At 37.1% G+C, this 26,117-nt stretch overlaps 2 protein-coding genes across 2 annotated transcripts in view; one reads left to right on the forward strand and one right to left on the reverse strand.

The window, feature by feature from the left end:
• The window catches only part of LOC139737110 (connector enhancer of kinase suppressor of ras 2-like), a 114,018-nt gene extending 107,127 nt beyond the window's left edge, over nucleotides 1-6,891 (forward strand). Inside the window, exon 18 of the mRNA XM_071647789.1 lies at nucleotides 501-6,891. Within this exon, the coding sequence (XP_071503890.1) occupies nucleotides 501-903 (403 nt within the window). The 3' untranslated portion in view covers nucleotides 904-6,891. The remainder of the gene's footprint in view (nucleotides 1-500) is intronic.
• A 1,765-nt stretch (nucleotides 6,892-8,656) lies between these two features.
• On the reverse strand, nucleotides 8,657-21,746 carry LOC139737126 (bifunctional peptidase and arginyl-hydroxylase JMJD5-like). Its single transcript, XM_071647803.1, has 12 exons — nucleotides 21,702-21,746; nucleotides 19,942-20,140; nucleotides 18,782-19,055; nucleotides 18,499-18,562; nucleotides 17,058-17,183; nucleotides 16,382-16,524; nucleotides 15,660-15,851; nucleotides 14,991-15,063; nucleotides 13,670-13,729; nucleotides 13,322-13,396; nucleotides 12,590-12,673; nucleotides 8,657-10,681 (listed from the first exon to the last, which is right to left on the reverse strand). The coding sequence occupies exons 2-12, from the start codon at nucleotides 20,135-20,137 to the stop codon at nucleotides 10,466-10,468; spliced, it is 1,503 nt and encodes a 500-aa protein (XP_071503904.1). The 5' UTR covers nucleotides 20,138-20,140; nucleotides 21,702-21,746; the 3' UTR covers nucleotides 8,657-10,465.
• Nucleotides 21,747-26,117: the final 4,371 nt, after the last annotated feature.

The raw sequence follows: 26,117 nt of genomic DNA on the forward strand, positions 1-26,117 counted from the left end.
TGATACAGCAGCACCTGAGTGTTTAGTATGTGAGTGAAATGACATAAGCAAATACATCACTTGTCATATATGAAGAAGTTATTTGACAAGTTATTTGGTAAAGTTATTGAATTCTCTGACAGTTCTGTAGCTTGTGCTTCACTCATTTCCTTGGTGTGTCATTTGTCACCATTGTGTTGTGACTCAAGTCGAGTGTATGAGAGTTATTCAATTTATATATTATATTCTCTGTTGAGTCACTGATTCTGTGCTTTCATGACACTGAAGTACTTGAAGAACACTTTTTGTCTGTGGCGGTAAGGCTTTCTGTAATGAACCAATGTGACTTTATTCATAACTCGTAGTATTAACCATGAAATGATACATTTAGATCTGCTCAGTTGTCTAACAGAAATTTGCTATCATAATTGGTCTTACTTCCGAAACATTGAGGATGCCATATTTTTTTACAGGACAACCATTGCATAATGTCATCTGTTTTAACTTCTTCTGCTCAGTAGCAGTCAGGAGCTCCATCCATCATCTTCCATGTCATCCATCAATACAACATCGACTACAACCTCAGCACAAGAATCTGCCGCCCTCTGTGAAGACACAACGCCAGTCAGTGATGGTACGACATCAGGCTGTGATGTGCAGACTCCGCTGAGTGACACAGTGCCAGCCATTGGTGACAGGCAGTCAGATGGCACTGTGACTACAACCAATGCTGAATCAGCTCTTGCCATGCCAGGAGACTCCTCAAAGCTGAACCTAGAGGCGGCCAGTGAGGATGGAGACTCTGCCATCGTCAAATCAGAAGATGAGAAAAGTGGAGAGACACTGCCAGGAGAGCTAGACTCTGGGCTGGTCAGGCCAGCGTCAATGAGATCAGAAAGTGAGGCATCAGAAACAAGCCTTTAAGGGTCTTCAGTCCTTAATCTCCAGGATTGACACCCCATTGTGTGGGTTGGGACAGTTTTCTGCCTCTCACTGATGAAACTTGTGTGACACATCACAGCTGCAAGTCAGTTTGGTTAAATGCTGGACTATGTTTTCACGTGATAAATTCTTGTTCAATGTGTAATTCAATTAACAATGGGGCAAAAAGTTAGGTTGGTAGTGTTAGTGCTCAGTAGATTCCAGAAAATTGTAAATCGATTCAAATTCCCTTTTGATTTCCTCTGTACAGGCCATGAGTATTGAAATGCTGCAGCCGTTACCTTCCATACATTGTGCCTGCAGTACAGTAAGTGACTTGTAGGGAGCTGCTGTGAAGCCTTGTCTCAAAGAGTTTGGTGCTAAGCTATCCGGTAGATTTGTGCCAACCGTCACTGCTGCTCTCTTTCTCACCCTTTGCAGTGTGTCTAGTGTGTGTGATGTACCTTTCATGTACCAGTGTTTCAGAAAACTAATGGTCCCTTTAAAGAATGAAGAATGTCAAACTCCACAGACTGTGTACAGTGCTGATACTCTGCTTGTCAACAGGGCTTACTGTTGGTAGTTTGTGTATGGTCCCTACATTTAAGATTGAGCACCTTATTTGCATTTGGTTAAATCACAACTACAATCTAAATGCCATGGATGTGTGGATGATAGCAGCATTTGCATAAACCATAGTGTCAGTGTATGAAATTGCAGGTGAAAATGAGCTTCAACTGTACATTTCAAAAAGAATAAAAATGTATGCAGTTGACCTGAGGGGAAAAAATGCATAGATAGATAATCATCTCTGTCTGAGAAGCAAGTAATGAAAAAGTTATTGAATGTAGGCAAGTAGACATGCCATTAGAAAACAATGAGGTGATTAAAGACCTATTCACAGAGAGCAGCCATCATACTTTCAGTGATAGCATAGTTCATCAAAGTAAGCTGTCTCTTTCAAATTGCTTGCCTGGATGCAGTGTTTGACCTTTTAGGATGCAAGAACACTTATTATACAAATTGCACATTGATGCAAGCTGTATGAGCATCACATTTTCCAATCAAAGTCAACTTTGCAACTGATTGACAAAATAAGTAATAATTTACGTTGATGTAGGGCAGTTTGTCAATCAGTTGCAATGAAAACATCTCGACGGAAGAATTTCATGAATGGAAAAGTCAACATTCATGTGAATTTTTCAAATGGAATCATGAAAGCCCATGTTTATAATTCCAGACTGGTTCATTTGAAGTTCCAGTGATCCAGATGTTTGTCTTTTCAGCAAAGTAGACATGAGAAAACTGCAGTCATAACTCCCCACCCCAACAGCATGCTTTTTTACAATTGTAAATGTGATGTACAGTAAGAATGCACATTTGTATGATACAGAAGACATTGTATACAACATGCTCTTTATAGAATATTGTGAAAATAGCTTTACTACCAGCAGATGTTTGTAATGTGAACAAACCCTGCATTCTAGATCAAAGAGAAGAAAATTCAGTATTTTCACAAAATGATGGAACATATTGGTTGCACATTTTCTGTAATTCATTGATGCTTACTGTTCATATGTACATCATAGATTACTGTCCCGAGATTTGGACAGATTAATTTGTGATTTATGTATGACAGAAAAGTATCATCCATAATTTGATTTTGATATTGTAGAAAATTTCCCAAGTTATAACATGAACCCACTGTTGCTGATGTGTAAAATGAGGTAGCACAAGTGACTTCAGATCATTAAGAATGTAGTTGTGCTGTAAGCTTGTGACAATAATTACATTGTGTGTTCCAATTGGCTATTGGCTAGTCATATTGCAGAGTCTTATATTAATATATAGAGACCATCAGCAGGGTCCTTGTCTATTCTCGTAACATGATTCTTTGTGCTCAATAAAAAGTGATGTCTTTAGAACAAGAAAGCGTGTGTGTGTAGAAACCCATCAAAGACACAAGGCTTTATTATTCTTCACAATTCCAAAGCAATGGTGTAGTCATGTGTACTCGACACACACTAACTATATTGAAATGGCTTGTATGAATGAACATGAAGATTTGTATAAAGAAAATTCACATACACATGCACACACATGCATTCTTTGGTGATGCACTACGCAAACATTTTGTTGATAGTAGTTACTTCACTGTGAGATTCTACCGAATCATAGGAAAGATTTATTGCAATAGTCTCGAAAAGTCAATTTCACTTGTACCATGCATTGCCCTTTACTATGCAACATGTCAACGCTTTCTATGAAGTGAAAATTTGTAAATACCTTTTATACAAAGTATATATTGTATCATTGTTACTGATCAACTTGCCTGTATATCAAAGAGAAGTTATGAAAAAGTACATAACTCTCATTTTTGCATGGAAAACCACAGATTGTATATTTATATTACTGGAGAATGACAGATTGTACAATGCTAATGTATGGACTTATTATTTTTGTACAAACAGAGCTATGAAGAAAAATCTCCAATATGTAAGTATGATTGAATAAAATTGTAGGAAATTCTACAGATGTGAGATTCGACTGGGAATCTTTGAAGTGATGAACCTTTGAAAGATTTAACAAATGCGCCCAGCCATTGGCATACACCTTTAACAACATTGTAGTAACAACTTGTACCAAGGAAAACTTTCTTCTCTGGTACAAACAGTCCAGTGATTTCTTACATTTCTTCAGGACAACACATACTGGTTCTCTGTCTAGACTGTTTAGCAGGTAAAACTCCATCTCACACTAAAAATGTGCAAGAGAACATGAGTATTGTTGTATGCCATCAAGAAAACAAGCCGTCATTGTCCAACCAGTCACTTACCACTCAAGAAATTGATATATTTTAATGTGTATTTATGACAAGTTTGGACGGGGGCCAGTGTAGGAATTCAAACATTTGAAGTCAAAGACAATTGGTGCAGGTACAATGTATTTTGTCAGTATGAAATCACTGTGTTGAATTGCCAGTATGAATATCCTAATGTGTTCAGTAAAAGATCACAGATGATAAATTGAAAGCAAATGTGCAATTTTGAAGTATTGTGGGCGTAAAAACTGCATTTACTTCGATCCATAATTTTGTATATTACCCATGTATAACATACAGTAAGGTTTTTTTTTTTTTTTTTCATGCTAACACTTAATCAACTCCTCTTAAATTCAAAGATTGAAGCTGCTATATACAGACCTGTAATTAGGGAGGCAATTAGAATATTTTGCATACAAAACCAAGGGGGAAAACTGGGTGAACTTAAAATCATAAGACATTGGATATTAGATAGGTACAATGTATATGGTGGAACACTATTAATTAGGACCATTGTCCAGTGTGAGTGCACACTACATGTATGTTGGAAAGTTGTCAAAGGAGATTAAAGCTGAGAGAGAGAGTGTATTGTTGGAGTAAAAATAGTCATCTCAAATCATTATATAAGTGAAGTTGGCATGGAATCAGAAAACTACGAATAGAATAGTAGAAAAGGTTACACATCTAATTTGGTACCTGTAGGTCATCATGTAGCATGGTATCCATAAGGCAGCCAAGAATGATGTTCTTGGAGTGCCATTCAATTACTAGTTAAACTTCTTACTTCTCTGATTTGCATAAATTTCAACCAAGACACTGGTTTTATTTTATTGCTTTTAATGAACGAACTATCTCTGGAGGTAACTTCCTCTTTCGTGACTGTGTATTATGTATGGCAAGGCTACCATTACTCTGTAATTAGTGTGTGATTTCCAGCCAGATAATGCTAGAAAGACAGTGTATGCACAGTGATATGAATTATGCATTTATAGATTTCAACCTACTAAATGGAAAGATATGTATACTTGCCCCATGTTTAGTACCGTTTGACTCATTGTAATTTACTTGTTATCACAAGATGCTGGATCTTTCTGTCATGCACCTTGAGGCAGTTTTCACTTTTTCACTTTTATACATTTACATCAAATGTCAAGCATATTGCAGAAGTGGTGCCATTTAAATCTATTGTACTGCAACCGTAGTTGTTGTAAAAAGTTGTGTGAGTCAATTGCAACGTTTTGTTGACAACTCAGTAGTGTATGCTGTTTCACCAATGACTGATGACCACCATTACATCCACTATGTCTGGAGGTTGCTCCCTCTTCAAGATTGTCATAGGTTGTCCTTTCAACACCAAAGCTTTTTCACTAGGCTTCAATTATCCGCCCAAACTTTACCTAGTTGTAGATTCACAAGCCCATCACTCACATGTAGCAATGTGCCAGAAGTCCAACAGGATAGCCATTAGGACACAAGAGGGATAAGGATTAGCTAATCTCTGTTCACTTTAATTCAAGACATCTGCATCAATTGGTGTAGAAAAGACACCAGCATACATACCTATTGTAGTCATGAGTAGTTTCATCTTTTGTGATTACCTTTAACTGCCAATTTTCTATGTGTTGTACACGATCGTAATGAAGACAGTATATCATTAGTGATTATTTTTGGGTAGTAGCATGTTGACACAGTACACTGCAATTAGCAGACAAAACAGCATCTGAAGAGTAATTGTACAGTACAAATAACATCCCTCAGACTAGTTCATATTTCCTTGCATGACCAAACATCAACTGGTTGTAAATGGTATGTATGGATAAAGCTTCCTTATGAATGGATACCCAGCTGTTGTTATCCATCTGATAGCTGTGGGTTATTGTCAGAGAAGCCACTATCATATATCCGGTAATGCTAAGCAACGTAAGATTGAGATGTTTGCTATGTTATGACGAAAGTCACATTGCTATCCAGTAATCTCAGAGGATAGAGTGTGTTGGGTGTTTGAACTGTTTCATCCACACGATGAGGCACAAGCCAAGAGTATTTAGATATGATTGGCTGACAGCCAGTTGTGATGCACATTATCTTTACATAGACTGGTTGCTTCACTAGCATCAGTAGCTTTCTTCTGAAAAACTCTTCTCATTCTTACAATCTGATCAGTGCAAATCAAATCAACTTTTGACACATGTCACCAAGGTCTCTCCCTTTCTGTCTAGACCGTAACTGCCCTTCATGAAATATTACACTAAATTTTTGTGATATTAGTGTAAATTTAGTGCCTTTTTAACAGCCCTTTGATAGGAAACATATTAAAAGTGTACATGTGTGGCATCAAAAACAAGACCTTTTCATCATAAGTACTTGTGCCAAGATGCAACCCATGTCAAGAATTGTAATGAACCACCCTGATACAGCTATTAGCTTTGAATGCTGATAAGGAAAAACTTTAACATTTATAAAGGTACCAAATAGTCATGCAAATTGTAATTCAATTCACTTAATTAAATGATATGGGGGACAATGTTTTATTTTTGTTGTTTTTCTATCATAGAAAAGAACAAGATCATAGGAAATAAAGCATACATTGATAGCTCTAAAGTCACTAAGCTTCCAAATCCAAAGTGTGATTAGCAAACACTTGAGAGCAGTAGTGTCCCTTCACCAGCATGCTTCTTTTATCATGCATCCCATTGACATGATGAGTGACACCTCAAAATGATTGGTTTCACAGTAAGGTGATACTCCACACTTCACCATCATTGTAGATCACTTGTACAGTGAATGTGACTTCTTACTGCCTGTTATTAACTTCTTCTTGGTTTCTCTGGATATGCGTATGTGTGTAATTGCCTTTTTCATAATCACTTGAATCAATTTCACATAAGTTGACAGAATATTCCTGATGTAAGAAAGAGTACAATGTATCTAGGTAAGCTTACCATATCCATATTGTGTGAAATTGATTTGACTGCAGTTACATCAGATCTATATCAAATAAAGTATACAAACATGATATAAATGTCACACAAATATAAGCATGACATTGGTATATCATGCCAATACATGTTACCTGTATGCCTGTGATATATGCTCCAAAACTTTTTATCAAGATAATTATTGCAAATGAATAAAAGTTTGTGGGATATAAGACATAGGTCAAGTCATCCATGTTGTAACTGAAAAAATGTGTCTTGTCTGCTCATTACATTATGGTTTGGCCACGGTGAGCTTTGCAGCTGATTCACTCATTGATATTAGCAGTCACATCATACAGCTATTGGAGTCTAATGACATGGATTTGCAATTGTTTAGTGACTGCCTTTTTTTTTTTTGCCTTGTGGTACCTTGAATTCAAGAGAAGTGGAGACATGGAAAAATATGAGCGTAAAGAGGAAAAACAGAGAGCTGTGGGTGAAAGGTAAGGGGAAAGAGAGTGATTGATTGATTGATTGATTGATTGATTGATTGATTGATTGATTGATTGATTGATTGATTGATTGATTGATTGATTGATTGATTGATTGATTGATTGATATGAATTTATTTTCACTGTGTGCTCACAAAAACAAGAAACAAACATTGAGTTACAGTGATTATTACTAAACATTTTTTTTGGGGGGTTCTTATTTTGGATGTGCAAAATAATTGAAACGTATATACATGTATTCTATATACATTTTGTCTGGAGAGAAAGAGAATGTAAGAGAAGGAGATAGTTACAGGAAAATACATATGTGAAGTGTATGTGGTATCAGAATTGCTTGAATGCCAAACTACTGTGTATTATACATTCGTTCTGCACTTATGATGAGAGCGGAACAAGACAATTTACACACACAAGAAATGTCAGTTTTCAATGTATATCCCTGAAACAGTTTATTTGCAAGAACATTTCATGTTTAAATGCTGAATACAAGCACAAAGCCACATTGAATAGAACACATACAAACCCTTTTATACAAGCATTGATGCAATGAGATCACATTATTGTAAGATTTGCTTTTTTTTTTTGGTCATGTTACAGACTAATTTGACAAAAGCCTATAGCACAAGTTGGTCATTATGGGAGCTTATTTTATAAACACAAATGAAATTTCAATGCCACAAAAGGATTTTAATGGCAAAAGACCCAATTTTCCCTTACTGACTTGTTCGAAGGTAGTTTTTGGAATTACTATTCAACAAATTACTTATAATAAAAGAGCTTGTGATCTTAATAACAAATTTAATTTGTAGAGGGAGACAAAGTGAAGAAACTCGCATCTGAATAAAAGAGCTTTCTGATATATCTCACAATGCTACTACAATCAAGAAATTAATGTTTGGTATCATCTACCTTTTGTTGAGATAGGTCTTGTATAAAACCTAGTACACATTTTTGCTCTACAACTGAAGTGTCAAGGGTCTAATCAAGTTCAGTGGTCATCAATCAAAATGGGTGGTATGATGCTTCAATTATTAACACTGACATATTCAAGGGTCTAATTAAGTTCAGTGGTCACCAATCAAAATGGGTGGTATGACGTTTCAATTATTAACACTGACATATTCTACCTATTGACAGTTGGTATGTTCTTTTGCACTGATATCTTGACTTTTTTAATTGCCAATCTACAGTGTACCTAACATGCTCTATATACCCCTACAATCTGGAAGCCATGAAAACACGGTCTGGCTGCACTGTGAACATGTCACAAGCCTTATTTTGTGCAGTCTCCAGGATTACACCAGACTGCCCACCCTGTTCCAACCACAAATAAACTTTGGGTCATATTTGTCATCCCAACGAGCCCTTTGCAAATAGGTCTTGCTCATCACAGATTTGTTCGGTATCATCGGGCTTAGATTAGATTAGAACTATTGCTTCTATCTGGCTGAGTAAACAAACAAACAAAAATGATTTCATCACTTAGATTTCATTGAGTTGTTGAGATGAAAGAGGAAACACTGTACACTGAGAGAAATCAGTACTACACGTTCAAGCAAGTAAAGGCATACACATACATACGGATTTGTTGCCCACTATTTGAATAACATCATAATTTCATTAGTGAAGGGACAGAATGGATGAGATACTCACTGCCCATTCACATTCTGTACTACAACGTAACTAACATCAGCTACTATTAAAGGTTTTTGCACCCAAATGAAAGAAAACAACATACACTAACATACAAATTTTGTCCAATAAAAACATGTAATTTTAGCACTTGCAAGATTCTGGAACCAACCATATAATACATATATTGCATATACATGTACATGAATGAAAGACATAGAATGGAAAAAGTGGACGCAATACATTTGAACAGTGGACTTTGTGTCTGTTACAGGATTTCAACAACCCCCACTTGAAATTGGATTTAATTATATGAATTTGGGGCTAAATCATTAAAAAAAGCATATGCCTGATAGGTGATCAGATCATGTTGATATGAAGCCCCTACAGGCAAAATTTCTCATTTCAATTCATAATTTCATCATTACAATTGTTTGGATGTTTGCTGTCCATTGTTCCATCTATTGTTCATAATTTGAATATGAAAAGAAGAGAAACTAACCTACGATATCATCAATGAGATGAAGTATCAACTAAGCACAAATGTTTACATCTATGACATCATATTCCCACAGGTGTGTCTAAACAACCCTACACCAAGCCATATTTAAAACTGCTGAAGTGCAAATGGAAGACCTGGAATGAAGTAAAAGGAGAGACATCATCATGTATGCATTTCCTAGAGATACCACTTTGACTTGAGAGTCCTATATCAAAGTTTTAAACAGTTACACTGATAACCTCACAAATCAATAAGAAATTCACATTCCTGCCACCATATCTGCAAGTTGTCGTTGTTTTTTGTTTTTTTCTGGTGATGTTAAACCTTGCATCAATTAATATTCAAAACAAAACTCCACCTTTAAGAAAAAGGAGAAAGTTTTTATTTCAATCTTGTGAAGTACCAATGCTCTGTGTGTCATGCATGTAAACACATAATGGAAATGTAAGGACCATTGATACATGCATATTATTTATGCATATTCATATATGTATCATGATTTGTGTAAAATCATATTACTATCATTCTATCAAGTATTGTGCAATGGCAACTAAATTTGACACAGAAAAAGATACACTAATCAAATTAATTCAACTCTTTCACTTTAATAGTGTATCATTATTACCATCTGGGGAAATCCCAATTATAAAATAAAGCTTACTGGCATCATGTCAACAGCACTGCGACACCGCTAGGCATATTACATGTCACAGCTCAACTTTATTGTAGAGTGGTAGAGTCTTGCCCTAGTCTAGCCATGATACTATTAGTTACCCCCTGTTTGTTCAAGAAATAGACATACAATATATATATCAATGGTCTTATGCCATGTTCCACAAGGCCGGAGATCAAATGGAATATGATACCAGACCGTAGATGTTTCCTGTATTCGGTGAAAACAAGTAGGCAGTAATAATTTCATCTCTTAGTGTGTAGATCTAGATTTAGATTTAATTCTGAACTCTATCTGAACATTTGTTAGAGCTCCACCTTGAGATCAAGAGAAAGGTGTCCATGCTGTTTAGGCTGGACTTTCTGGTTCAAAGGAAGGTCAAATGGAATATGACACCAGACCGTACATGTTTCCTGTATTCCGTGAAAACAAGCGAGGGGTAATAATGTCATCTTTTAGTGTGTAAATCTAGATCTAGACTAATTCTGAACTCTATCTGAACATGTGTTAGAGCTCCACCTTGAGATCAAGTGAAGGGTCTCCATGTTGTTTAGGCTGGACTTCCTGTAGAGTAACCTCTGCCTCCTCCTCCTCTCCCATCTTCTTCCTCTCATTGAGTAGCTTCTCTAATTCCTCAAGGTCCAATGGCTCTACCTCCTGGATTAGGATGCTGGGATCCTTCTCCTTCGTGGCCTTCTTCTTTTTCTCTATTTCATATTCCCTCTGTCAACAAGAAGCCAACAACAGTCCGTGTGATGAGCATTATAACTTGTGTTACAAATTGCTTGCATGCTGCTGTGTTTATTCCATGAAAAAGGGGCTAATTGGTCTCTCACTTATTTCACTGTATTTTTGGACTATTTAAAATGTACAGTGGACTCCCTTTACAACAAAGTCTTTGGGACTGGCAGTTTTCTTTCGTTATATACAAATTTCATTCTATATACGATAAAAAACATAGAGCAGGTAATGTTGCAGCCTAAATTTTTACTTTGTTGTCACCGGAAGTTTGTTTTAACTGTGTTCATTATAACGGGAGTGCACTGTATTGTCTAGACAGCTACTTCATTGAACTCGAAATACAGCACAATCTATAGTGTAAACCAAACCTGGCCAACTTATGCAGTACATTATGGGAAAAAGAAATTTCCATCAAATCATTTGTTTGACTGCCACATTTGTCAGTTGTGTTTCAAATCAGCTGGGAGTCACAAAGAAACTGTAATCACATACTGTATTTTTCGGAAGTCTGGACTTGAATAAGTTATTCACGCATGCAAATAAAAAGATTTTGGTTTGTTCATTGAAAATATTTGCAATTCCTTCAAAGCTAAAATCAAAGTGCACATACAACAGAGGGTTTATTTGAGTAAGAATAATCACACAGTGTAGTCAGATACGGGTTTCAAGTCCCTTCTTGAGAATAATGACACAAAGTCCTGCCTCTCCTTTATCTACCCAAATCTATCTTCAACAGAATACACATAAAATTAGAAATTCACACGTGGGAAATTTTGAAACTGCGAGCAGAATGCTTATCTACTTTACAGACTTTATAATAAGCTGGAAACTGTAATATGCAGGTCTACTATTTACCTCTCCCTGCTTGTTAACCCTAACTAGGCCGGGGGGGGGCCTCTGAGGCCCCCCTCGACGTTCCGCGCAATATATCGCTAACGCGAAAAGCTATGGCCCCAATGTTTCATGACTTTTTTCTTTCGAGTCTCCCACATCTTTTGACACCAAATTTGCGATGCCTGGGTGCGCGGTTCCAAAGTTGCGCATAAATATGTATGTGCATGTCAGACCAAAAATTGCTAAAAACCGTGAATTCCTGTACAATTTCAATGTAAACTGTGCTTGTAGGCAAATTTCATAAAAGCATGACTATTTTGGGGTTTTATTGATTAATATCAATTAATAACATATTTTGTTGTTCGGAACAATGTCCGCGGACAAGTTTCACCGAAAAAAACAATGAAAAACATAAAGTCGAGAAAACAATGAAATACATAAGAAATCTTAAAAACAAAAAAATACATAAGAAAAATTTTTTGATAATGCCGTTTTTTTTATGTACATTCAATAAGAATCCTACACAGAGTACCTAAGCCAAAAATTAGCAGTTATGGACCTTTAATTACAGATTTACAGCCAATTTTTAAAATCAATGCATAAATTAGCATAATTAATTGATAAAATAAATTTGAATATTTGTGAAATAATTACCTATTCAGTTTTGTAGATTAATTTGTGGGTGACACGCGTGCCAATTTCCCTTGCGATCGCGCGGTCAACGGCCCATGGTCAACGGCCAACGCCCCCCCCCATCCTACGAGGCATCAAAATAGCCCAGTCTTTTTAGGGTTAAGAGAGTGGTAAATCCCAACTAGTAATATTCCTGTATGATCCAGGAGAAGTTTGGGTGCAGTCATGTCATGGTGGAATGGTTTTAATTTTACAAATACCTAAAAGTTAGCTTACATTTACTTCACTTTCACATAACAGATTATCGAAAAAGAAAAATATTCTTCTTTTGATTACTGTTGTAATTGTTTTTGTTGTTTGTTTTTCCTGTGAGTGACTGTTGTATGACAAGACTAAAGAGACAGGGTGTAACACAATACTGACCAATCTCTTCTGGGCTGCCTGCTCATGGCCAATGTCTGTCATCATCAACAGCTTGCCTTCTAGCCGGAAATGAAATGTTGAATCCTGCCACAAAAGCATTAAAAAAAACTTTAACGAATTAACCACAAGCCATTATACGCACTCTATGCTAATTGCAATGACATTAGCAATGATATTGACAACAATGGTGATGAAAATTATTATGACCTTTACTTTAAGGGGCATCAACTTTGGACTTCTTTCAAATGCCTACATTTCACAGGCCTACCTTATTTTTGTACAAACTGCAACACTCGCTCAAGTCACCATCACTTTGTCAGACTGACTCTATCGTTGCCAATGTGAAGTGAAATAGACTACACTGCATGATAACAAAACAGCTTTATCCCCACATATGAACCAGTTAAAGGTAGCCATTTTTCATTTGCAAGGGATCATGGGTGCGCGTGGTCTGAAACAGCAGTGTTACACTCCAGTAGGGTAATAATGTACCATTTCTACAAGATTGCTAGTCATTCAAAAATATATTTCAAAAAAATGAGGGACATTAAAAACATTGAAGGACAATGATTTTATTTAAATCTAGCAAGTTGCTTATTTGCACATGAAGTGGGTAACATATCTTGCAGATACTGAGAAGGCTTTCTGTATGGCTCTAACATCCCCAGGGATTACACTTTGGTTTAGTACATGAAGTCAACAGTGGTACCTGCCTTCCATCTAATGACCCACCTGGTGGTCTATAGCATTCCTTGTTTCTGCTCTAGAGATTACACCATTTTCATCAACATCCAGCTCATCATACACCTGCAATAGAGAAAAATCACTACTATGTAACACATATGTCAACATTTAAGTGTGAGCTATCATTCATGCATACAGGGCAAACACATTGTGATATCAATTAATAAGCACTGGAAGGCATTGAATTGTAATGGGTAATTATTGAAGGCTATTGATTCAATTTGAAGCTGTGTTTCAAAATCATGTTAAATCTGGAAATAAAAAAAAACAACAAGCAAGCAACTATGGACCTCATTTTCATGAAAGAGAGAATACAATGATTAATAATATTTGTACCTCACGGGCAAGATGATCGCACTCCTCGTTCCAATCCAGATCACTGAGTTCTGGAGTTCTCTGAAAAAAGAGGAATTAAACTACAAAATGATATATAACACTATGTGTTATGAAAAATTCATTAGATATGATAATCAACAGAATATACAAATGAATATACATGTATGTAGCCTGATTGGAACAGTTATTGGACATATTGTACTACTTTTCCCAGTTTAAACCCAAGTAATCACACTGAACTCTCCTTATAAAGAGGTCAGGCGGGTAGGTAAAGCAATTCCCCTCTGTTAAAGTAACAAATTGTTGCATTTATTTTAATTTTGAAAATTAAAATATATGACACATCTTCAGCCATAAAGACAATCGTTTTTTTTTCATTTGACCTTTAATTTGCTTATACTCTAAGATTCAATGATCTAGTAAAGAGTGAGTACTGTAAAACGAGGAATTTTTGCGTGCATTTTAATTTCGCGAATTTCACGAGCGCCAAAATTCGCGAAATTAAAATGCACGCGAAAGTTTTTGTCTACACTACATGCATTGAACGCCAGTGGCAATCCGCGAAAATTTCATGCCACGAAAAAGGCTGTCGGCTCCAATTCGCGAAAATTTCATGCCGCGAATATATCATGTTTTACAGTATATGGTGCGCCTACATCAAGTCTCGATGAACTGTGGGATATTATACATGTACATGACACACATAGTTTGTAGTTGAACAGTTGAGCGTTCAAATATGATATGTACATACAGCAATATGCAACTACACAATGATCAATATTTACAATGCCAACCCCACATAAAATGAGTTGATATTATTTCTGTACAATATACCGGTACTAGGGATTCTGACCCATTGGGTGGGTTTACAACTAGTGCCAATGAAATGGGTGCTGACAGACATCCATTTTAGCCTCAAACAGACTACACTTATGTGGGATCCTATACCGGTACTTGAGTCCTATTTATGCACATCTCTGTGTCCACTTTGTTCACTTGCTTGCAGAAGGAAGAGTCATTTTAGCTATGTAACAAAAAGATACATAATGATTCATGCTGATCAAGTACAGAAAGGAAGGTTATTGTGAATCCAGCAGATTGCTGTGTAAAGACTAGAAGCGATAGTGGTGTGAGTGAGCCAAATCTTGATCACGAAGTGTTGTGACTGATTGCAAGCACATACAATACATACATAATACTCTTGCAACTTAAGACTTTAAAGAAGGACAAAGTATGCACTTCCAAGCACATATCATACAATACTATGTCATGTCTTAAAGCTAGAAAAAGAAGGTAAGGGACTGCCATTGGCTTTACTCACATATTGCAAGATGTGCTTAAAATCTTCAAATGACACTGTTTCATCCAATGCCATGATGTCCAAAAGCTTTTGGCTAAAGGGAAAAGAAATAAAAAAAGAATAGCAAAATATCAAATAGACAAGTAAAACTAAATCATGTCAATACAGGTATTAAGTATGTCACTGTGAAGAATGCAGCACTAATACTAAACTCAAGACTTGTCAGACAGGAGAAGTCACACTGTCTTTGCTGCTGGAAGCAGCCCAGTGCTGAAAGCCTGATTCCTGTCTACACACTTTTCTCCAGATAACCCTCTTGTCAGAGAGGCAAGTGTCAAATTTGAGCAGCAAAATGGCAAAAGCTCAAGGAGACTACTCCTTCAACTTTCTTTCTTTGATCACTCCATCGCACAGTACACAGTCTAGAGGTAAAAGAACTCATAGATGATTGTCGATTAATGCTGAAACAACCAACTGTATGCATGTGGAATTGCATAGTCAGCGGAGCGTGTGTATCAAAATTACAAGCCGGCAATCCAAAACAATACTTGAGGTGAATAATACTTATCATGACAGCAAATGTACTTTTTATTGGGAATATTGGAAACACATCTATCGGAAACAGTATGGGCCCTTTGCATACAGCACCACATACCTACTCCCCAGGTCTATACTCATATTTCTACATACTATGGATTAGGCTCATCTTCTTCGAAGTCTTCATGGAAAGGAAGTGGTTTCTCGGCCACTAAGGAGATGTCTGCCAGTGTAAGATGTCTTCCCATGTCACCACAAATCTCTGGACTGGGGATGTTTTCACAAGAGTGCTCCCACCACAGGTTCACAGCAAGGTTTCGCCCAATGGAGTTCACTTGGTGTATCCTGGATATGAGGTCAAAGTTTAACCAATATTCAGTCATGTTTCTCTGTGCTTAAAAACAATTTTCAAAACAGCCACTTTAAAATCTACAATTGAAAGTATTACTGTAAAACATGATATATTCGTGGTATGAATTTTTCACGAATTGGAGCCGAAGGCCTTTTTTGTGGAATAAAATTTTTGCAAACTGCCACTGGCATTCAATGCACATATTGTAGACAAGAACTTTCGCGTGCATTTTAATTTCGCAAATCTTGGCATTCGCGAAATTCATGAAATTAAAATACACGCGAACATTCCTTGTTTTACACTATACAGATTTTTATGAGGATGAAAGCAGCCACTGAATGTTCCATATTATGTTCAGATTTATCTATATCATCTTATTATGCTGGCTAATCTATTTGAGGGATAGTTTTGAACAAATGAATGCATTAGTCTATAACACCTGTATTGAAGGTTCTCTGACAAATGCACCAAATACCTTTACCACTATGGTATATCACCACTACACATCCAAGCATTTGCTCACCATTTGTATGGAATGTAGACACAGTCACCGGGAAACATTTTGGCATAGTAAAATTCAACATCCCTCATTCCAGGATATTTCTCCATGTCAACTTCTTCTACATTGATACTGGAATAGCTCCCTTCAGGATGGTCAAGATTTACCTAATCATAAAACAAACAAACAAACAAACATAAAACCAAACATACAAAATCAGGAAATGACTGGCAAATAAACATTTAGGGTATCAATGAAAATAACTGAACATGATACAAGTTCGTACGAGCACCTGAATTTAGGCAAAATCAGATTCACTTAAGTATACTCACTAAAGAAAATACTTCAGATTTTAGTATCAGGCAGTATTAAATATGTCAGCATGAATTGATTTAAAGGCTTGGCTAATGCTTTATCCACATTCAATACTGGTGAGTGGAAGCTAAAGAAATGACTGAAATGAAAATGGTATGAGACAGTCACAATGCCTAGCCTGTTGGATTTCACGTGCACACACGGACTTCATTCTCTTGATTCTAGCCTTGGGCATGGTGCATTCAATTTAAGGTATTCTTTGTATGTTGCTGAAGAGAGAAAATATACTAGTATGCTCATACACTATAAGATCAATATAACGAGCATATCATCTGACTGTGCCATAGAGGTACTATACTACCTACCTGGCTGTACTGATGCATACCTTATGTCTATACTGGGTGTAGTTGATAAAAAGAATTTCTTTCTGTCCACTGAAGAGGCAGTTGATATTATCTGTGTCATCATTGTGCAGCACAGACTTAGTTCCTCCACTGCTGAACCACATGACCTGTCAAAATAGAAAGTGAAACATGTCACAATACCAGAAATTGTAGGCAATCATAAGGTGTCATGTAGATTCTGTGTTTGCATTAACTTGGGTAAACTTTTCCAGACAGGCCTAAGTGTGGCACCCTTATATGTGACTTTCATCTTGTATGTACCTGGTACATCTGCTTTCATATTACAGTTGTATACTGTATTTCAAACCTTTGCACTGATATGATTTGTAAGTTTAAAGATACATCTATAAAATATATTGATTTATATCATGGAGGTGTCATGGCCCAGTGGTTAAAGGAAACCCAAATGTGGATTAAGTGAAAGCAGCAACATTAGTAGAACATATCATTGAAAGTTTGAGGAAAATCGGACAATCGATGCGAAAGTTACTAGAGATTATGACGTATGTGTGAACAACATTACAAAGAAAATATACAGGAAATTTCACAAAATTCATTTTTCATGACAATTACAAATTCCATCAACTTGATACTGACATTTTGTATGTTAAGGGTAGCAATTATCCCCCCTGCTTTCTGTAAGTGGTTAGTCAAAGTGCTCTTTCATAATGCTAGAAAGTGAATTTTTGTGGAATTTTCTCTATATTTTCTTTATATTGTTGTCCACACATGCATCATAACCTCAAGTAGTCTCCTCATCCAGCGGTTCCAATACCAAAACTTTAAAAATTCATAACTTTTGCATCAATTGTCTGATTTTCCTCAAATTTTCACTGATGTGTTCTACTAATGTTACTGCTTTCACTCAATCCATATTGCTCTTTGGGTTTGGGTTCCCTTTAACCATACGAGGCCCCCCCCCCTCGACGTTTCGCGCGATGTATCGCTAATGCGAAAAGTTATCGCCGCGACGTTTCATGACTTTTTTCTTTTGAGTCCCCCGCATCTTTTGACACCAAATTTGCGATGCCCGGGCGCGGGGTTCCGAAGTTGCGCATAAATATGTACGTGCATGTCAGACCAAAAATTGCTCAAAAACATGAATTTGTGTACAATTTCAACGCAAACTGTGCTTACAGGCAAATTTCATAAAAGCATGATTATTTGGGGGTTTTACTGATTAAAATTGCTATAAAAACCAGCTATTATACAATGACCACATTTTGTATTATTATCATCATATGAAACATAAATTACAAAAAAATAATAATTTTTTACAACCTGGATTTCTTTCTGGTTGCTTATTTGTTAGCCCGGCTGTAGTTGAGTCTTTGTTCGCAGTGATACTGGTTTGGATTAGTAAAACTTTACAGATTACATGGACATTAAACAAAAAATACACACAAATCTTGATAAACTCACCGCATCCACAATCCTCTCAAGAATATCATCACAAACCAAGGGTGGGGGCACAACCACATCATCCCTGAAACATGAAAAATTGATTCAGTTTTCATACACTTTTTTTTGATCCAAATGACATGAACTATTATTCAAGCAAAAATACTACAACAAAACTGCTTAGATACGCATTCAGAGGGACCACATCAGCCTGAACAAATTACAAACAAAACTGTTGCCACAGATATGTTATTCTACAAAGTGTGCATGACTGACTAATACAAAATTTTTATTCTCGACTTACCTCAGAAATTTTGGAACACCATCCACCATGTATTCATCATGTGTCTTATATCTTTCCAAAAACTCAGAGAAAAGGACCCTCATTGTGGGCAACTTTCGATTCTCCTTCTTTCGGACCTCAACATCCACCATGGTGGTTTGAGACTCTGGCCTCAGTCTGAGATATTGGTCTGTCCACAGCTTAAATGCTGGAGACAGTCTTCCTCCTCCTCTAAAGAGGACCGGTAGTGAACCCAAGACATGGTCCAGGAAGAAGGTCTTTGGTGATGGGAACTCTGTCAGGGACAGAAACCAAGTATTTTTAAATGTTTCCATTCAGGTATCTGTCACAATACTCTACTCACTGAATTTTGCACATTTTCAGTCTCTTGTCAAAATGAATTACTTACATGCTCTCAACCACAGCATGACATTCTTTTCCTCATCATTATATGACACAGTCAAGACATAGGACATTTTAAAATGTTATAGTAGTAGATACAAAAATCATCACAACCTACATTACGAGTTGTTGAGGAATGAAGAATTGTGATATTATGGTAATGCATTATTCTATTCAAGTACCAACATCTATGACTTGATACAAATAGTGCCACTGCATGTTATAAGCTACCAGGTATACCAAGATGTGCCATGTGTTATCACGTCAGCATTAGGGATGGTTTGAATAAAGATACTGATGATAGTCCTGATGGAAGAATACATCTTATATACATCTTATGATACTTTCCATTCAAAGGTTATACACTGCTTTCCAAAACTGAATAAAAACATTTTATATCTATTAAAGTTTCATAAATTTTTTTCATGTCAAGAAGTCATCTGCCATAAGCTGCAGAAAATATACTGTGACATCACTAACAGTGAGTATCATATCCCTCACCAGCCTTAAAGCAGCATGGTGTTACTCTTACATCTCACAGGATTTTGTAATATTCGAATGTCGTAATTTTTTCTCAGTCCCTTTTCTTGTCTTCAGTCAGTTATATTTGATTGTTCATTGCTCTCTTCTTTTTTTTTTGGCATCTTATACTTTGAAAATGTTTTTGTTGAGGGTGCAATTGGTTATAAAATGATTGGACTGAAAAACTCCTAACTCAGCTCCAAGAATTTAACAACTCACTCAACACAGTTATCAAAGATAGAATGAGCCTTACATACCCTCAAGTATTGGAATGGATCTCTTGATAGCTTTCGACCCGAGAGGTTCCAGGTGACCGGGCCACCTGGCTGATTTATCCCTTTGTGGGTCTACTTTCCCTGCATTGACTGTATCTCCTCCACTGACTGTCGTAATCAGGACCAGTATCAGTATAAGAGATGCAACAAGGCAACCACATGAACAGGTGTCAGCCATCTTCTACAAAAGAAAATACAAGAAAGGTTTCTGTTTTTCAGTGCTCAATTCAGAATGGAAACAGTGCTCTTTGCAGGGCTGCCAACCTTGAGTTTGGCGTGAGACACTGCGAGGGAGTGGAGCGACCTCCTGGCTAGCGCCTGGCGGCCTGCTGTGTGGCTATACGTATGTACGTACTACCATGGACCTAGGTCCATGGTACTACGTACACAGTCAGTGTATGTAAAGCGATGTAAAGCATACATCTATAGCCATACATGTAGGACCCCTACTGTAATTTTTCAAAAGTACAAGCTACGCTCACGTGGTATAGGTAGAAACCAATCGTAATCCAATAGCTTGTCTTTGCGCGCGAACCGAAAACAATTACGGTATTATGGGTTAAGCTTTACACCCACGCGGGAAAGTCTCGAAATGTTGGGCTTGGGCACATCGATATTCGGAACAACAGAGAATTTAGAGATATATTTATTTTTGTAGTTATGCACATTCCATTTTGGGGGTTTAGCATGAGATTTTGTTTATCAGAGTGAGACAGTCAAAATTGGTTGAATTGCGTGAGAGTTGGCAGCCCTGTCTTTTGGGGCACTATCAATAGTTGACCGAAAGATCGGTCTGTATCTATCCGTCGGGAAATGTACCGCGGAGACTAGGTCTGGCTTCACGGATCCCCTCAGAGGACAGCGTTAATGGCAAAATATAAAAGAGTCCTCCGGACAAACGGATCTTTCTGTCTATATCAATAACTGAATAACAAATATGCCAATGTTCTTTTTTTTTTCCTTCAGGTTATTTGAAACTAAAAGGGCTTCATATGTAATACCAAATGTTACTTTCAGCATTGAAAATAATTGATTTGTTGCAGAACTTGAAGGACTCTTTTGATGATTATTAAGATTTTTTAAAGTCTGCTGTTTCTTTTCCAGCTACTAAACCCTTGCAACCATGTAACGTTAGGCATCTACTTCAGTTACTGCGACCAGCCCATACGCATAGCGTAATGGGCTGCTGGTCGCACGATCACAGTTACTACTTCAGCACACCAGTACTAGTAGGGTAAATTACATTGTACTAATACACTATTTTTTCTATTCATTTATTCATTTTTTTTGTCAATGAATGGTGGGGGGGGGGGGGGAGGTCACAGCTTAGTGAAAAAAAAATTAAAATGAACTGAACCACACTAGTCTATAGGCCATGAGATCAGAAATTACCTGTGCTAACTGAAATACCATGAATGGTATGATGATTGCAAGAAAATTGAATGAAATATATGTAGACACTACGTCATATCAGATAGCCTGCGCTAACGCTAGTCAGTGTGCCCGTTCATTATGGTGACTTCCTGTTTTCGTGCATGCACTACACTGCCACTGCACTGGTTACATGATCAAAATATCATCTTTCAAGCGTGACGGGCAGCTCATAATCGCCAGCGGGGCGGGGGTGCTTGCTAAGTTTTCAGGATTATCGCCTTTGCCTTTGGTCCTGCATACTGGAAATTGTGGCGTTCAGCTAAGCTAGAGTGAGCTCTTTTCGAGTGCATGGTAATTTCACAACTCACCTTACCCGTCGACGTGCTAGTAATGCTGAAATTGAACCTCCGATCTCTCCGTGCACCACAGGAAAGCACAGCACACATTGATCTTTCATACTAGTACGGGCGGCGCCGCAGTGCTCGTATATAACTTAGTGTACGATCTCCTGAGGGGCGGGCACGCATGCATGCGCTCTTTCTGTGGCTAGTCCCAGCTGCAGGATCCGCGTGTGAGGTCAATGCACACGGCACTTCAGTACAAACATACAGGGGAAATCCCTGGCTATTGTTTTCATTAGTCTTCACTCCAGGTGAAAATGTTCAAGTGGAAGTGACTATGGAGTGAAAACGATATTCAATTATTCTGCCACGACAAACTACCTAGTAACGAGTACTAGTATCTCCTAATTTAGGCACAAATTTGTGTGTCAAAGGTTAAACAAGTTCCCATAAGCTCATATTAGGGTTGGTTTAACATCCGGTTTGGAAATGAAATGAAGATAGTGATGCATGATGGCCATGCTCGATTCGAGATGCCGCCGACGACATAAGTACAATGTATAGGCTAAATCCAACTACGCTGCAGGGAACCCGATTGAGGTGTACATGGAGAGAGTGAAGCGTTCAGCTTTGTTATCATGCTAGAGTGGGGCATATGTGTGTGTATTGTGTATTGTGCGTTTGATATAGAAAAAGACTTATTTAAAAGTCACATCGTATCATGAAACGTGTCATCCATATTGGCCAAAGTGATCATTTATTAAGCTAATTCTATCTTACGCTGAAGAATATCATTGTACATAATGTATGAGAGGTGGGAGGTGAGCCTTCCACCTCCCTAGCTAGTGGTATGAACACTGGTAGCACGTGCTACACTGCATATTCGACTTTCTAAACAGATTATATACTAGTACTCCGCTTCATGTTGGCTTCACGATCAGTGGACAATTATTAATTTATGCTTTCAAGTTAAAAGACTATACCCCATTATGCATGCTATAAGTATTACTTATAGTATGCATGGTGGGGTATCTCTGTCTGTATGTATATCAATTTTGGTTTAATGTAGCCCCAAAATCAACTCCATGCATGACGGACATCACTTGTGTGATACTATCACAACTAACAGATTAGACCGTTCTCAATGATGTGATCATGCTCTATCAAACAGAAGAAAGAGACTAAAGAAAAGACCCCCCCCCCCAAAAAAAAAAAAAAAAAATGAACAGCGACATTTTGTATTCTGTATGAGGTAGCAAAAGTGGCACTAGTATAGTAGGCCACTTCTGAAAAAAAAAGCATGGTATGGAACTGAGTTATGACAATCTGAGACTATGCATTAACAATATGTATCAAAACTGGTTGAAGGGGTTGCCACTTGTTGCAGTAGCAGATTTTACCAACCTATAGAGAGTAGGAATTGTTTCCATGTGTGCAGTCGGCATACAGGCAGTTTCATAGCACGGAAACGGATATTTTATTGGTAATGGATAACAAAAAAGTAACATTTTTATTGTTGCTCGATCTTTATAAGTGCCGCATTCGACACTACCGATCACATGGGATATTGTTGAATATATTACATTCATCTTTTGGCATGAGTGAGTCTGTCCTTGCATGGATTGACTCTTAGCTATATCTTTCTAACAGACAGCAAAATTATGATAGAGGATGTAATGTCAAAGAATTTTGATGTCCCATACGGGATGCCACAGGGGTCACGCCTTGGTCCCCTCCTTTTTACACTAGTCTTTATACAAGTATAATCTGGTCAATAGTATCCAAAGTTGTTTCCCAAATATTCCTGTCATTGTTGTTATGCTAATGATACACAGTTGTACATTAGTTTTTCATTCAGTCCTGATGGTGAAACATCGCATTGACATGCAGTATATTTCCAATTCAGAATCTTGTATATGTTATGCCCGTTCTTGGATGTGATGGGAAAGATACGTTTACGTATATACGTTTACGTATCATTAGCAGTAGGCTTGATTATTGTTTGTTTGTTTGTTTGTTCGTTCGTTCGTTCGTTCGTTTTCCATCTGAGAAGATGGTTGGATAGCCCATTGTAATGGGTTATTGTTTGGCTTGCCAGATTCACCAATAACCAAGCTTTAGCAAAGCGTCTTTAGAATGCATGTGCAAGACTTGTGCCCAGTTCGTCAAAATTTTCACGTATTACACCCGTTTTGATGAAGTTACATTGATTGCCATATTAAGACAGAGAATTGCATTTAAGATGGTGTTACTTACTTACAAAGTTATGAATGGCCAAGCACCTGCCCATGGTTATATATCAGAATTAATATCAATAAAATCATGTCAGTATTCGCATAAACACGAAGTACACAGGATAAGTTGCTTCTAAAGCAACCTCACTTATAAAAACAAAAGTAACTTTGGGAGATTATGCCTTCAACTGTGCTGCTCCCAAACTTTGGAATAAATTATATACCTGAGAAAATGAGGAGGGCCCCATCACTTGCTGTCTTCAAATCTTTGTTAGAGACTTATCTTTTTTTTTCAGAAGCCTTTGATTAATTTGTTACTTATTTTTTGTGTGTCTAATCAGTAACAATGTTAGGAGCTCTGTCACATCACATCGCAGTAGAGTATTAAGTAGCTATACGCTATACAAATTTGTCTCACAATAATAATAATAAATATTGTTATCATTATTAATATCATTATCATTATCAATGCTCATATACCAGGGCCAATCAGTAGGCCTATCATGAAGTTGGCCTTTCTGACTTTTGCAAGAACACCGCCATTAATGAATCGCGAACCAACTGATCATGATAGTTTCACACTCGAAAGTAATTTCCATTCTTGACATCAGTCTATAAAATAATCCAAAATTTAAAAACTATCGACCACATAACATGAACATATTTTGTGATTTGGGCCACATACGACAATATCCATGAACGTAGGCCGGACCTCCATTGTACTAATCCGAGGGTTGCTGTTTTCTAGACCTGTTCAAAGAGCAAATTATAATATTGGATCTTATAGGTGTGATGTATATAGGATAATGATGGATTACGTAATGTGATATAAGTACGATGTCATGTCAAAAAATAAGGCCACGATAGGGAAATACACTAATGATGAAGGGAGACTAGAGAAATAGGCCTACAGCTTAAGAAACATGCAGAGAGAGAGAGAGAGAGAGAGAGAGAGAGAAGAGAAGAGAGAAAAACCCCTGACCTCCATAAACATGCATTTAAACTCTTTTTAGCTTATGACGCATTGCAGATTATAATTATGTACACAATGTACATTTCCCTATAACTTAATCAGTCTATAAATTCGCGCATCATCATGATCAAACTCTAAAAGTTAGTCCTATAAGGAGAGGGGCGCTATCAGCAGTTCCTTGTGCGACTTTTGTTTTGTTTTCTACTGTCCTGCCAGCGTATATAACTAATCGTCTCTGTGGGCTTTGTCCATTTTTGGCTTTTTTATTCATCATGAACTGTCTCATCTCTTTCATCCCTATAATATTTTCTGTTCCCCTTTCCCCTGCTTCCTGTTTCTTTCTATTTTGTTCCCTCTTTCCTCATTTTAACACACTCTGTTGGCTCTTTACCTCTCTTTTCCCATTCCCTCTGTATAAGGTATAGCACAAGCATAGTTTTTTTTTTATTGTGTGTGGTTTTTTTTTGAGTGGGCACCTCCATTTTTTCGCAGAAATGTCTGTATAGGCCTTTATGCCTCTTCTTTGTTACTGATCACAATTAATAATATACATGAAAATGCAGTTATTCTTTGCTTCCTGATGTGCATCATTCAATAAATGCAAGTCGAATTTCATATACTTCTTTGTGTATTCTATTTGAAAAAATAAAAAATAAAGTTTGAATTGAATTCACAATAAAATGTGGTTTGCTATTAATGATAACGAAATATCTGACAGTAAACATAAAGGAAATTTGTGAAAACTCGCGCTATAAAAGGCGATTTGACCAGTAAAAAAAGGAATGATGCTATGAATGTAAATTTCAGAAAAGGGAGGGGGAGGGGTGCGTTCAAGGCTGCGCCTCTGCCTGGATTCGCTATACTGGTCTGGACTTTGAATATTTCAAAATGCGATACATCCTTTGTTGATCAACCCAGTTGCTTGACCTCGAGTGCACAAACGCTATAGGAGGATTGAGCAGTGTCCTTTGGGAGATCAATGCCTTCACAATTGAAGATATTACCATTATGTATCGGTGAACAAGACCATCATCATTCCATTCCATTCCATTCCATTCAATTCATAGTTTATTTATTTCCATTAAAAAAATGATACAAATCGGTATAGGCCTACATAATATGCAGGTCAATTTGACTTTCATACAGCTGGGAAGGACACCCGGGAAGGACAATTCATTGAACACCAAAACATGCACAAGTTAATGGTATAACAACAACAACAACAAAAGGAACAAC

The sequence above is a fragment of the Diadema antillarum genome, unplaced genomic scaffold (genome assembly GCF_040938485.1).
Source record: "Diadema antillarum isolate AM-2024a unplaced genomic scaffold, OU_Dant_1.0 seq00000682_RagTag, whole genome shotgun sequence".
Lineage (NCBI taxonomy): Eukaryota > Metazoa > Echinodermata > Echinoidea > Diadematoida > Diadematidae > Diadema > Diadema antillarum.